This window comes from Haliotis rufescens, unplaced genomic scaffold, assembly GCF_023055435.1.
Source record: "Haliotis rufescens isolate VD_foot unplaced genomic scaffold, xgHalRufe1.0.p SCAF_18, whole genome shotgun sequence".
Lineage (NCBI taxonomy): Eukaryota > Metazoa > Mollusca > Gastropoda > Lepetellida > Haliotidae > Haliotis > Haliotis rufescens.
The window spans coordinates 31818314-31831321 of record NW_025963868.1 but is presented as its reverse complement, the minus strand read 5'-3'; the positions used below and the strand labels follow the sequence as shown (position 1 = coordinate 31831321).

Here is a 13008-nt window from a genome sequence, read left to right as displayed (position 1 = left end):
TGTTTATGCACGGCGCCCAATTATGCTTCCACATCACCGTCATGCACGCCTAGATTGGTATTGATAGCATCTGAAGATCAGAAGACAAGACTGGGACAGCATACTGTTTACAGATACGACCATCTTGACGGCAGCGATGTGTATAGACATCGGATGGAGTGAGCGCGGTCAAATGTGCAGTCAGATCGTAAAGATGTCAGCCATAGCGTGACTAGAATATGTAATGTAATCTAACAGCACATACAAATCTATCAACAATGAACAGTACAACAAGAATATCACTTTTGTTTAATTAAATAATATTATAGTATCAGAGCATTAAAAAATTGAGTATTAATTGGCATCACACCAAACACACAGGCTTTTGATCTCCAACAACCAAAGTTAGGCCACCATACAAGGAACCATGGGGACTTCTGCTATCTGTTTGGATGAAACAACCCAAAAAAGGGTAGAAAAACGATTATTCTTAGAATAAACTGATCTAACTACCAGTTGAAAATAAGCTAATTTGTATATTACAAAATCTACCATTTCTATGTTTTAAGAAGGACAATATCACATGTGAATAACTAAAATTGTCCTTTACTGAAGTAACATTGAAATATTTATCCCACGTGATGGAAGTATCAGGTCAGGTCATGCTTGCCTGTGATTCTCTCATCACATCGTAAAAGGCAACAAATGTTATATTTGGGACTACACTTTCTAAGTATAGTGCAAATACTGGTACTTTTTGGCGTAAGTTCCCATCCGGAATTATTAACCACATTCTCAGAATGAGGCATCTAACCGCCAGCACACATTTGTCCCCCCACTCCAAGGCATTGTGTATTCATCTCGTAAAATGACCTCTCTAAATCTTGACTGACTACACAATTCAGTAGTTTGATTGTATTTTTGGTCATTTATTTATACCTGCTTTGGTGTCTCACTTTGCATTAGATCACATAAGTTCTCATTTAATAATGTTTTCTAGTAACTGAGATTGTAAATGGTTCACAATTTTGTTGAAACTATCGCAGAAACAAGGGTGTTGTGTAAATCCTGCTGGTTTCTATCGATGACAGGTCTTTCAGTAAGGCTAAATGCATGTATTGTTAATGTAAAACCTCTCGTCTCAATATGGCTGAATTAGTTCAAAGGGAAGGCTTATAGTGATGTACACGGTACTTTAAGTGTTAATCTTATAGATGGATGTCCTAAAGTATCCTCCACACAGCAAGCTGCTGTCACCAGCACATGGCATGTTGCATTCCTTGTCGGGTACCTTGGCGTGCCCAGGTTTGATAACATGACCGCAGAAGCATTGACTTGTGCACTGTAATCAGAGAAAGTAAGCATCACTTGCCATGTGGCATAAGAAACAATAGAGAGCATCATTCACCTGATGAAGGAGTAAGCATGTACTCCGAAACGTTGTGTTCCTGAAAATAAAGAAGTTGACATCCATATATTTTCTTCCTTTATAGAGAGCATACATTCTTTCCACAGCACAATCACCATTAAATATCCTGCACTAGATTTATTTCTCAAACCGATGTCCATTCTGAACGATAACCACGACGTTTCAAAACGATATTGGAACAACATATTTCTAAAGTGGAGATTTGTGAAGCTGGTCACAGACATTGGAATATGACAGCATGCTAAACGTCATCAGACTTCAGACATATTTTTTTTTGCATTTTCTCATTCTGGGTAATACCTAAACACTCCGACATTCGGAAGATCCCTCTTTTGTGAATAGGTATGAAATTATTGTCATAGTAACGCACTCACCATCAATTACTCATGCATTTTGTATCTACATGTACATGTAGCTGCACTCAATGCAGTAGGGGCGGACGGGTAGCCTAGTGGTAAAGACCTGGGTTCGATTACCGACATTGGTACAATGTGTGAAGCCCATTTCTGGTGTCCCCCGCCGTGATAATGCTGGAATATTGCTAAAAGCGGCATAAAACCAAACTCACTCACCCACTCACTAAATGCAGTAATGGTAGGCGTAATTGTCTCCACACGTATCAGTTCACATGCACAATTGACTGTGAAGCAGATATCTTACACATATCTTAAAACATGCCTTTCCACGGTTGGTTGGCTGGTTGGTTTTGTTGTTTAACGCCGCTCTCAGCAATATTCCAGCTATATGACGGCTGTATGTAAATAATCGAGTCTGGACCAGACAATCCAGTGATTAATATCATGAGCATCGATCCACGCAATTGTGATCGATGACATGGATCAACCAAGTGAGGGAGCCTGACCACCCGATCCCGTTAGTCGCCTTTGACGTCAAGCATAGTCGCCTTTTACGGCAAGCATATTCTACCCCGGATCTTCACGGGCCTCCTTCTCATGGAGCTCTATAAACAGTAACTGTGTTTGCCTACCTCAGTTCCAAAGTAGATGTAGTTGATGCTATGGCAGTGCTGCATGCAGGTTTCAGTTGTCAGGTCTGTCACGTTCTGCATGATACCGTGTGGAAGTACTCGGTCAAAGTCATCGTGGTAACATCCAATGTACGATGCACTAACTGTATGAACAAATGTTTGATCGCATGAGGGAGGGAATATAAAGTCATTGGTTCTGACAGTCGGATGGAATGTTGTTTTGCGTGGTAATTTAATAAAATGGTATCATCACAAGAGTAATGTTTAGAAAATTAAATGAAAATAGTTAAACAAACAACAAAACAAACATCATCATATAACAGATATTCATTTAAACTAGTTGGCTAACACATTATATTTTTGTTTTATAAAATACGACATAATATCATTAGGCCCCCAAAGGGACATCACTGCTTCCAGCACGGTATCCCCCGAAGTTTTACTCTATGCGTTTATTCCTTGGTGGTTTTTGGTAAATTTAGCCATGATCTGAAATCAGCTCAAATCTCTACTATTGCAGTGAAACTGTGATTTCAAAATGTTTTGAGTGATGTACGTGTAATGACAGTATGTATTCAGATTTTTCCTTTAAAGACATTCATAGTGTAGACAACAGGCTGGGATTCCAGAGCATAAAAGACTAATTCAGGGCATTCAAAATACAGTCGAAATCGTCCACGCCAAACAAATTAATCTTTATGTATCTCTATTTCTGCATGCGTCGACAAGGTATACGAAAGCTGGCCAAAAAGTTCCTGACTATCTTTCAACAATAGTGCATTGTTTGAGTAGTTTCATTGCAAGTGTATGTAGTCTGTTGAGGCCATTTGCATATTAGTGACAGCCAGTTGAGCGTGATTGGGGTCCAAATGGACATAGAAATGGAAAAGAATGAGAACCAATCCGTCATTAAGGTATTTTTACTTCAGAGGAAAGTACTCCCCGGGAATTTCATGAACGCATGTCACAAGTGTATGGGGATAAGTGCCCTAGCTATCCCTATTCCGCTGTTAAACGTTGGGCAGCTATGTTTTAGTCTGGGAGAACAAGCCTTGATGGTGACCCTAGGTCTGGTTGTCCCTCATCTCCCATCAGGCACTCATGAAGAGCAACCTCCACGTGGTGAGTGCTGGGTCACTAATTGCTCTTCCCCCGTGTGGACCTGGGGCAGAATGTGTCCTTAGCACCCCATTGCTGGTCGTAAAAGGCGACCGAATTGGGCAACCGTTTACCGTGGGTCGCGTCCCTGTGTCGGCTTAGGACGGGATTCTGGTGGTTAAGTGCACTGGTGGTACTTTTGCCTAAGACACCACTTTGACCCTTATTTCGCTAAGACGGGTGATAGGATGGGCCCGGTTTTATCAATCGGCTTGTCACGCCATGCCCTGAGCATGATACACTTTGATTTTGAATAAATTTGCAGATATACTTATATTCCATTTAATAGTTCTGGAAAACATCAAAATTTGTATGTGATATTTATCTGCCTAGAGCCCCTTGCTTGAGGGCGGTGGTTCATGGGCCAATCTGGGATTATTGACCTCCGGGTTCTATTTGTCTTAAGAAAATTGTCAAGGGCGGAACCAGCCTGACGTTATTCTGTTCAACTCTCTTAGCTTCCCGTGTCTGTATTGCTTGAGTACAGCATGCCTGTAACCATGGTGGGTGGGGAGCAGGGGTGTCGAACATCCTTTTTCCATTAAGGCTACCCCACAGATCACTGGTTCTCGACAAAAAAACAAAAGGAAGTCATATTGATACAGATCCTGCAATATCTCTTGAGGATTTTGTACAAAATAGTAATCTCGGCCACGATTTCTGGTTGTTGAAGGGATTGATGATGAGCCTCTCAAATCAATTGAAGGTATTTGTGGTACTGTGAAGAATGTCACTCCTCTTCGGTCCGGTTTACTGCTCGCGGAGTGTGCAAGGAGACATCAGTCTCTGAATCCACTCAATGCTGATCATTTTGCAAATACAGAGATTGTTGTCTCTGTGCACAAAACACTCAATTCATGTAGAGGCATTGTACGTGACCGTGTGAAGTGCCTCTCAGACGTATGTGAAGAGGAAATTGTAGAAGAATTGAATTGAATTACCTTTTTACGTTCAACCTCGCAAAGCTTCCATCCTCAATAAAAGCCGGATATTTCAACATTTGAGTGGATGTGTATATACCAAATCCACTCCTTTGTTTTAAATGTCAACGATTTGGACATGGAGCTAAATCCTGTCATCACACCCAAGTTTGCTCCCGCTGTAGTGAGACTCATGATAACACTGACTGCACAAATACCACCAAATGTGCAAACTGCAGCGGTGATCACATGTCCACTTCAAAATCATGTCCATCTTTTAAAACACAAACTAAAATTCTGAAAATAAAGTACACCAATGATATTTCATTTGGAGACGCAAAGAAACTGGTAACATGTGAATCGACCACTTCCACCTCTTCACTGACTTATTCTGCTGCAATCTCCTCTTCTCCTACCAAAGCTGATAATGGTTGTCAAACAGCTATTAGCTGGGTGTCGAATGTTCAATAAATACTGCATCGAATTGATACTGATGACATCAGTACTTCCTCTTCATCAGCTTCCCAAACTGAACAGCTGCTGGAAACTGTAACGTTGCCCGAACCTGCCATTCAACCAGACACTGAACCAGACACTGTACCTGACTTGAGAACAAATAGACCTCTTTCGAAAAGTTAAAAAAAACAACGTAAAAAAGAAGCAAGGGCCCTTAAACATGTTGATGAGCCTTTGCCATTGAATGTTCCTTTGGAGGTTGACAACCCTTTTGAACCTCTGGATATGGAGGTTACTCCATTGCTGCCATTACAGCGTAGAGGACCTTCCCCCCGCTCACGATCTCCAATTGTGCCTCCATGAGTTGCTCTCCCAATGTAATCCAATGGAATTGTAGAGGACTTCGGAAAAATTTTAACGATCTTCAGCTATTAATTCAGGATTTCAAACCATCTGCCTTATTTCTTCAAGAAACCTTCCTTAAAACCACAGATAAATTTGATTTACGACAGTACGACTCCAACCATTGCTTTTCCCCTCCGGGGGATTAAGCGACTGGAGAATCTTCTGTTATGGTGAGGCAGGGCGTCATTCATGGTCCTGTTCCTCTCAATACCCCTCTTCAGGCTGTTGCAGTACATATAACGTTAAATTTTGTTTTACTATGTGTTCATTGTATACACATGCACAAAAGTTAAGCGCCATCCACCATATTTGTGAGCTGTTACTTTGGGCACTGGGATGACTAGTATAACAAGATGTACGATGTTGTAAGCCGTATATGTAAACCTCATGTGATGCAAAAGTTGTCCCAAAGCAAGTTTGTCTTGTGTTCCAAAATAATATGAGCAGAAAGAAATTTTACCGTAGACCAGAAATTGAAGGATTAGAAAACATTGAAAAACTTTTATTGTCATGTAACTGTCATGAAATCAGCAGACCATATCAGGTGTCACTCTACTGCAAGACAGAAACGTCAGTAACGTGTGTATGATCCACGGACATTGACCACAGCTTCATACTCATTACAAGTCGTTGAATGCTTCTCTGCAGCAAACGGATCCATTCTTCATGAAGTGCGGCTTCAAGTCCAACAAGATTTTGAAATGGGGGATGACAATGTCTGATTTTCCGGCTAAGAATGTCCCAGAGGTGCTCAATCGGATTAAGATCCGGACTACAGGCCGGCCAAGGCAGAGTGGCAATCGCAAATAAGCCCAAACTGCCCGAGATCTGTGTGGTCTAGCACTGTCGTCCATGTAAACAGGTCTTGTCTGAAGAGGATGGTTGTCAAAATGAGGGACTACCACTGGATGAAGAACGGCATCTTGGTATTGTTGGCCATTCCGGTTTCCACGAATTGTCACCAGCGGAAGTTTGCAGCCAAAGGACACACAACCCCATACCCTGCCACATGCTAAGGTCTTCTGGATGTTCCTTGGTGCAAAACGAGTGTTACATTGCCTCCAAAACACGTATTCGACCTTCAACAGTTCGTAGCAGCATTCGACACTCGTCAGACCAATGGATCCTTCTCCAGTTGGCCAAGTTCCATCGACTACGGGCACGACACCATATCAGACGATTCCGCATGTGCCTCTCAGTCAGTTGAGGACGTTTTAATAGTCTTCTGGCGTTACAACCAGCCGTTCTGAGGCGAAGCCTTACGGTAATCGTCTGGAGTCTCTGATGGGTAAGCCACTGCAGTCTTAAATCTGTTGAAGTGGAAAATGGATTTTGTCTGACTATCCTGAAAAGACGTCTATCCTCTCTGTTAGAGGTCTTTCTTGGCCTACCAAACCTATGCCTGTCATTGACATCATTAGTTTGACCATGTTTGACAATCAAACAAGTGATAACACTGTGATGACGACCCATTTGTCTTGCAATGGCCCTGCATGACATGCCAGCATTTTTCATGCCTATCACTTGCCATCTTTCAGCGTTCGTTAACTTTCTCCTCACCATTGTTGATTTTCAACCTCTATTGGAAGGGGAATCTCACACAGGAGCAAAATGCAGTCACGTGTCTGAAACTTGAATTTCACTATGTATAGGGTAGGGGAACTGCAGCAACACGTAAAGCACGCTTTCCTTGTGGTATCTGGACAACTTTTGGTTCATGAAACTATGGAAGCCTAATTCAGTCGTACATCATCATATTTCGTTTTTCTGATTCCCACACGTGAAATCAAGAGACTATGAATATGGTGGCGCTTAACTTTTGTGCATGTGTATATATATCACCATCATACCCTCTCAGACAGTCTGATCTTCAGGCACTATATGACCAACTCCCTAAGCCCTGTGTTATCATGGGAGATCTGAATGGCCATAACCCGTTTTGGGGTAGTGCTCACAGCAATAATAAAAGAAAATTACTTGAAGATTTTTTCTTAAATAAAGATCTGTGCATTTCTAATGATGGTTCTCATACATATCTACATCCTGCAACTTGAACATACTCTTGTCTGGACTTGTCAGTTGTAGATTCTACTTTACTTAATAAATTTGAATGGTCCGTCCACAATCACCTCTGTGAAAGTTACCATTTTCCTACCTTTTTAAAATCTGTTACACCTTCTGATATTCCTCCATCTACACGTTGGAATTTTACTAAAGCCAACTGGGCATTATATGAAGTCCTTTGTTCTAACAGACTAAAACCTGAAGTTATTATTGATGTTCCCGATGCTATACAAATGTATCCCGAAGTCCTCCTCAAATCCTCACATACGTAACCCATGGTTCATCAATGATTGCAATCAAGCTAGGAAGGCACGGAAAAAAACTGAACAATATTTCCGACGCCATCCAATGGTCCATAATCTCAATAAATTTAAAATTCTAAATGAAAAAACCCGGCGCACTTTCGAAAAAAATAAAATTATCATACATTTTTCAGTGTTACCAGGCATGAGGAGTAAACGCCCTTCTAAACCTGCTCCCCTGGAAAAGTCGCACCCAAAAACCTTTCTTCGTCATCCAACGTAGAACAAGTATATGAATTTAGTTTCAATGTTAAAGTTTTCATAATGGACAACATTCGCCAAAACAATTCTGTTTAGAAACCCTTTTGATAATATTTGATAAAATCTGGACGTCAGGAGAATTTACTTCTTCATGGCGTGAGGCTATAATTGTTCCCCTACCTAAACCTGGACGTGATCATGCTGATCCTTCCAAATATCGACCCATTTCATTGACTAGCTGCGTTTGCAAAACCATGGAACGCATGGTCAATAAAAGATTAACATGGTACTTTGAATCAAATGATTTAATAACAAATAGTCAACGTGGTTTCCGTAAAAATCGCAGTACCATTGACTATTTAGTTCGATTGGAATCATTTGTTTAGAATGCCGTTATAAACAAACAACATTGAGTGTCGATCTAGAAAAAGAAATATGACACTACATGGAAGCACGGTATTTTAAAAGATTTACATGACTTTGGGTTGCGAGGCCGTTTACAGACAATTTCAAGTCCGTGTGGGCTCAAGCCTGTCTAATCATTATAATCAGGATCAGGGTGTCCCACAAGGCAGTATTTTATCTGTTACTTTGTTCAGCATAAAAATAAATAGTCTTTCCAAAGTTTTAAACGATTCAATTGATGTTTCACTTTTTGTGGATGATTTTAACATGTCATGCCGTGGTAAAAACATGCGTACTATAGAAAGAGAATTACAACTGTGTCTAAAAAACATAAATACATGGTCGTTGGAAAATGGATTTAAATTTTCAAAATCTAAAAGCAATTGTATACATTTTTGTAGAAAATATGATCCTCATAAAGACCCTGATTTAGTTTTAGATAGTACTCCAATTAAAGTTGTAAAAGAGGCTAAATTCCTGGGTACTATTTTTTATCACCATTTAACCTTTTTATCACACATCAAATATTTGAAAAATAAATGCCTGAAGGCTCTTGACCTTCTGAAAGTCGTTTCAAATTCAAAGTGGGAAGGGGATCAGAAAACCCTCCTCCAACTGTATAGACCCGTGAAGATCCGTGGAGAATAGGTCTTCAGCAACCCTAATGGTCGTAAAAGGCGACTAACGGGATCGGGAGGTCAGGCTCGCTGACTTGGTTGATACATGTCATCGATCACAATTGCGTGGGTCGATGCTCATGATATCAATCACTTGATTGTCTGGTCCAGACTCGATTATTTACAGACCGCCGTCATATAGCTGGAATATTGCTGAGTGCGGCGTTAAACAACAAACCAACCAATCCAACCTTACGGGGCACTTATCATCAAGGCCTGAGGCTGTGCCTTGGAGCCTTTAGAACATTCCCTGTCAATATTTGTATGTAGAGGCGGATGAACCCTCACTAAAAGAACGTCGAATAAAACTCTCATTGCAATACCCCACAAAGCTCTATTCAAATCCTACTAATCCTGCAAATGGTTGCGTTTTTAATCCTCTCTTTGAGGATATGTAGCATAAAAAGTCATCCCTTGTTCCTCCACTTGGCCTACGAATCAAATCTGACATTTCTGCTGGCAAAATCAATCTTGAAAATATAGCTCCAACTCAGCTTTTGTCCTCTCCCCCATGGCAGTTGGTACAGCCTGAGGTTGACCTGTCATTAACTAAACTTAAGAAATCAGAAACCAACCAACTAATCTATCAACAAGAATTAAAAGAATTGCGGAACACATATAACACATTCAAATCTATATTTACAGACGGATCCAAGGATGCTGACGCGGTTGCTAGCACCACCGTCGTTGGATCGAGGATTATGTCTTCACGACTACCTGATAATAGTTCTATTTATACAGCCGAATCCCTTGCAATTTTAACGGCTCGAAAATATATTGGTAAACAAACTAGGCATTAGCAATTTATGTTATTTTCGGACTCCCTCTCGTGTCTTCAGGCTATTAAAAATATATCATGTAAGCATCCATTATTAATTGAAATTATTGAATTATATAATCAACTTGCTACTGGCCAATACAACATCGTTTCACAAATCTGTGACACCACTTCTAATTCCATACAGTGATTATAAACCCGTGATTAGATCTTACATCCGTGATCTAATGCAAAAGAAGTGGGACACTCAAGTAGGTATAAATATACTTTATGAAAGCAAACCAAATATCGGTTATACCTACTTGGGATGTCAGTCCAGATTTCATGAGATCATTATGCGACGATGTCGTATTGACCATTCAAGATATACTAATGAATATATATTGAACGGTGAGGATCCCCCATTCTGTATCCTTTGTGAGGAAAGAATCACAGTCAAGCATGTCTTACTTGATTGTATTGATTTTTCCATCACAAGGGGAAAGTATTTCAAAGTTTCATCGTTAAAGGATATTTTTAAGAATATCAGCTCTCATTTAATCCTTAGTTTTTTTAAAAGAAATATAACTTGTACATAAATTTTGATAAATGTGTTTTGTAATTAATAAATGGTCTTTTGATATTGGTAAAATAAATTGGATAACTAAGATTCTCAGTGGCTGTACCTCGAAGGGGGTTGAAGTAGTGTAAAAGGATCGTCCCCTGGAGATGGTACGTAAGTCCACGTCATTCGCAGTATATTTAGTACTACCACGTTTTTAATCGCAGAATAGATGTTCTTTTAATTCGGCTAAATTGACAAATATCGCCAACCACTGAAGGGATGGTGTAAATCCTGCTTGAGTCCATGCAGGTAGCAAAAGTACTGTAAGTCCCCATGGACCCTAGCGTGGTGATCTACCTTATGTTGTTGGCGATCTATAGCCTGTTTTTATATTGTGTTGCAAAATGATAATATATTTTGACACGATATGGCTGAAATATTGCCGTTGTGACGTTAAACTTTAAGTCATTCACTCACCCCCTCACTAATGGGGCGGTCGGGCAGCCCAGTGGTTAGAACCCGGGTTCGATTCCCGACATAGGTACAATGGGTGAAGCCCATTTCTGGTGTCCCCCGACGTCTTAGTGCTGGAATATTGCTAAAAGCGGCGTAAAACGATTCTCACTCAATGTAATGAATATTATCGATGCTTCGCTTTGATATTAAGGCAGATAAGTTCCAATGAATAGCTAGCCTTCTACATTTCTGGAAAGTTGGTTTTGTAGCTCACTTCTACAAACACATGCGGAAGTATGACAAAAATGGTGACAATGAGATTACACACATCTTACATGTAGCTCTTAGTTCTGGTTTACCTTTACATTGTCAACTGAGCATGTCGACATGATTTGTTAAAAAAAGAAGTTAAATATAGGTAACTCAGCATCAATGCTGACAAATTAATATGGTTCTGTGGACGTCTTACAAATTATCATACAATTTTCAGTGTTACCAGGCATGAGGAGTAGACGCCCTTCTAAACCTGCTCCCCTGGAAAAGCCGCACCCAAAAACCTTTCTTCGTCATCCAACGTAGAACAAGTATATTAATTTAGTTTCAATGTAAACGTTTTCATAATGGACAACAGTCGCCAAAAAAGTGTATTCAGAAACAGTAACGTTAGAGAAATCGGTATTAAATATGTCGGAATGATTATATCTCTGACAATTGACGGTGAACTGACATCTATCTCTTTATAAGCGTGTATGGAAATGAATCCTCCAGATCCACTAGCCCAAGACCATCAGCAACTCAGACCTGTGGCAGCGTACCAACCAACTGCCTACCGAAGATGAGATCCGGCGCAGAAGATGGGGATGGATGTGGCATACTTTGAGGAAGCCAGTCAGTAACATCACCAGACAGGCGCTGTTATGGAACCCCCAGGGAAAACGAGAAAGAGGACGGCCAAGAAACACTTGACGACGGGACCTCGGGCAGACGGTAAGACGATGGGACACACCTGGAAACAACTAGAGAGGGCAGCCCAGGACCGAGGACTCTGGCGGACTGTTGTCGGCGGCCTATGCTTCGGGAGGAGCGATGGGCATAACTGACTGACTGATGGAGATGATTACAAACTACATAGTCAATGTATAACTATAAAGTGGTGTTACTACACATGAAGGTGTGTATCACTACATAAGCTATAATCCAAAACCAACTGTTGAAAATACTGATCTTTTATGTGTGTCTTGTATCCCATATTTCAGGGATGGAAGAAATTGTCCAGGATGAGTTAACAAAACAAGAAAGCAGCAATAGTCGATAGGAAGAAAGATAATAACTTACTTCTCTTGAGGTTTGCTGTCCATATTTCATAGCCCCCGTACTCCTTTAGACACTGACAACGTCCAGCTTTAGAAAAGAAGAAGCCGCAACTACTGACTGTTTTGCAGCAACTCATAGCACATGTCAACCTGTTGGCTACTTTAAAGTGCATGTCATCTGTCAGCTGCACGGTATCGGTTACTTTTCTGAGTGCATTTTGGTTAACAATGGCGTAAACGGAAACAGTAAAAAAAAGACCACAGATTGAAGCGCCGTTGATCATTTTCACTGTTGCTCTGCTGTCGTCTTGAAGCACAAAGTGTTTTTTTCTGAAATATTTGTGCTATCACTACAAGCAGGACTGACAATTAACCAATCAAATATTTAACGGAACGTGTCGATTACCTTGATAAAGGCAAACCTTGTCAACATGGCTATAATATATGTATCACTGTATCTATTTATACAGAAAATGAATACAAGATAGCATTTATGTGGGAAACGATATGTGAAGGATGAATATAATACCATTCAGGACTAAATAATGAATGTCATTTTAAAGCACAAAAACGCACAAGCTTCTAAAAACACAACTCAAACGTGTCAACACGGAAAGGGACCTTCACATGGGAACAAAAGGCTGATACAATCATTTGTATAATGACTTAACTGAACTAAATATTTTTCCATTTTCTGTCTGCAATAACTTAGTTGAAAGGTAGGCAAGCGTGTTCGGGTATCAAACTGGCACAGTTTATTGAACATTATCATACGTTAGAAGCACAACCCTAAATTCATGCAAAACGCACAATCGCCGCACGAATCACATGTCGTATGCGTGAATGTTAGGGTGCCTGGTTATTATTGACATCAATTGTTAGAACACACGAGAAAACACCGTCAACACATTATTTTTCCCACGATTACCTTCA

General features: G+C 40.4%; 1 protein-coding gene across 1 annotated transcript; it reads right to left on the bottom strand.

Annotated features, from left to right (window-relative positions):
* Positions 1 to 1074: 1074 nt before the first annotated feature.
* LOC125381495 (WSC domain-containing protein 2-like) lies at positions 1075 to 12240 on the bottom strand. Its single transcript, XM_048398072.1, has 3 exons — positions 12098 to 12240; positions 2397 to 2539; positions 1075 to 1321 (listed from the first exon to the last, which is right to left on the bottom strand). Exons 1-3 carry the CDS (start codon positions 12210 to 12212, stop codon positions 1175 to 1177), a joined length of 405 nt encoding a protein of 134 aa, XP_048254029.1. The 5' UTR covers positions 12213 to 12240; the 3' UTR covers positions 1075 to 1174.
* Between the last annotated feature and the right edge of the window lie 768 nt (positions 12241 to 13008).

What these genes read in the sequence shown, in the direction of transcription:
- LOC125381495 (XM_048398072.1), bottom strand. Translation starts at nt 12,212, where the DNA reads ATGAGTTGCTGCAAAACAGTCAGTAGTTGCGGCTTCTTCTTTTCTAAA. An exon ending in GACAGCAAACCTCAAGAGAA is followed by an intron (nt 2,540 to 12,097) that starts GTAAGTTATTAT and finishes TTGTTCATACAG; the next exon opens with TTAGTGCATCGTACATTGGA. An exon ending in ACATCTACTTTGGAACTGAG is followed by an intron (nt 1,322 to 2,396) that starts GTAGGCAAACAC and finishes CTCTGATTACAG; the next exon opens with TGCACAAGTCAATGCTTCTG.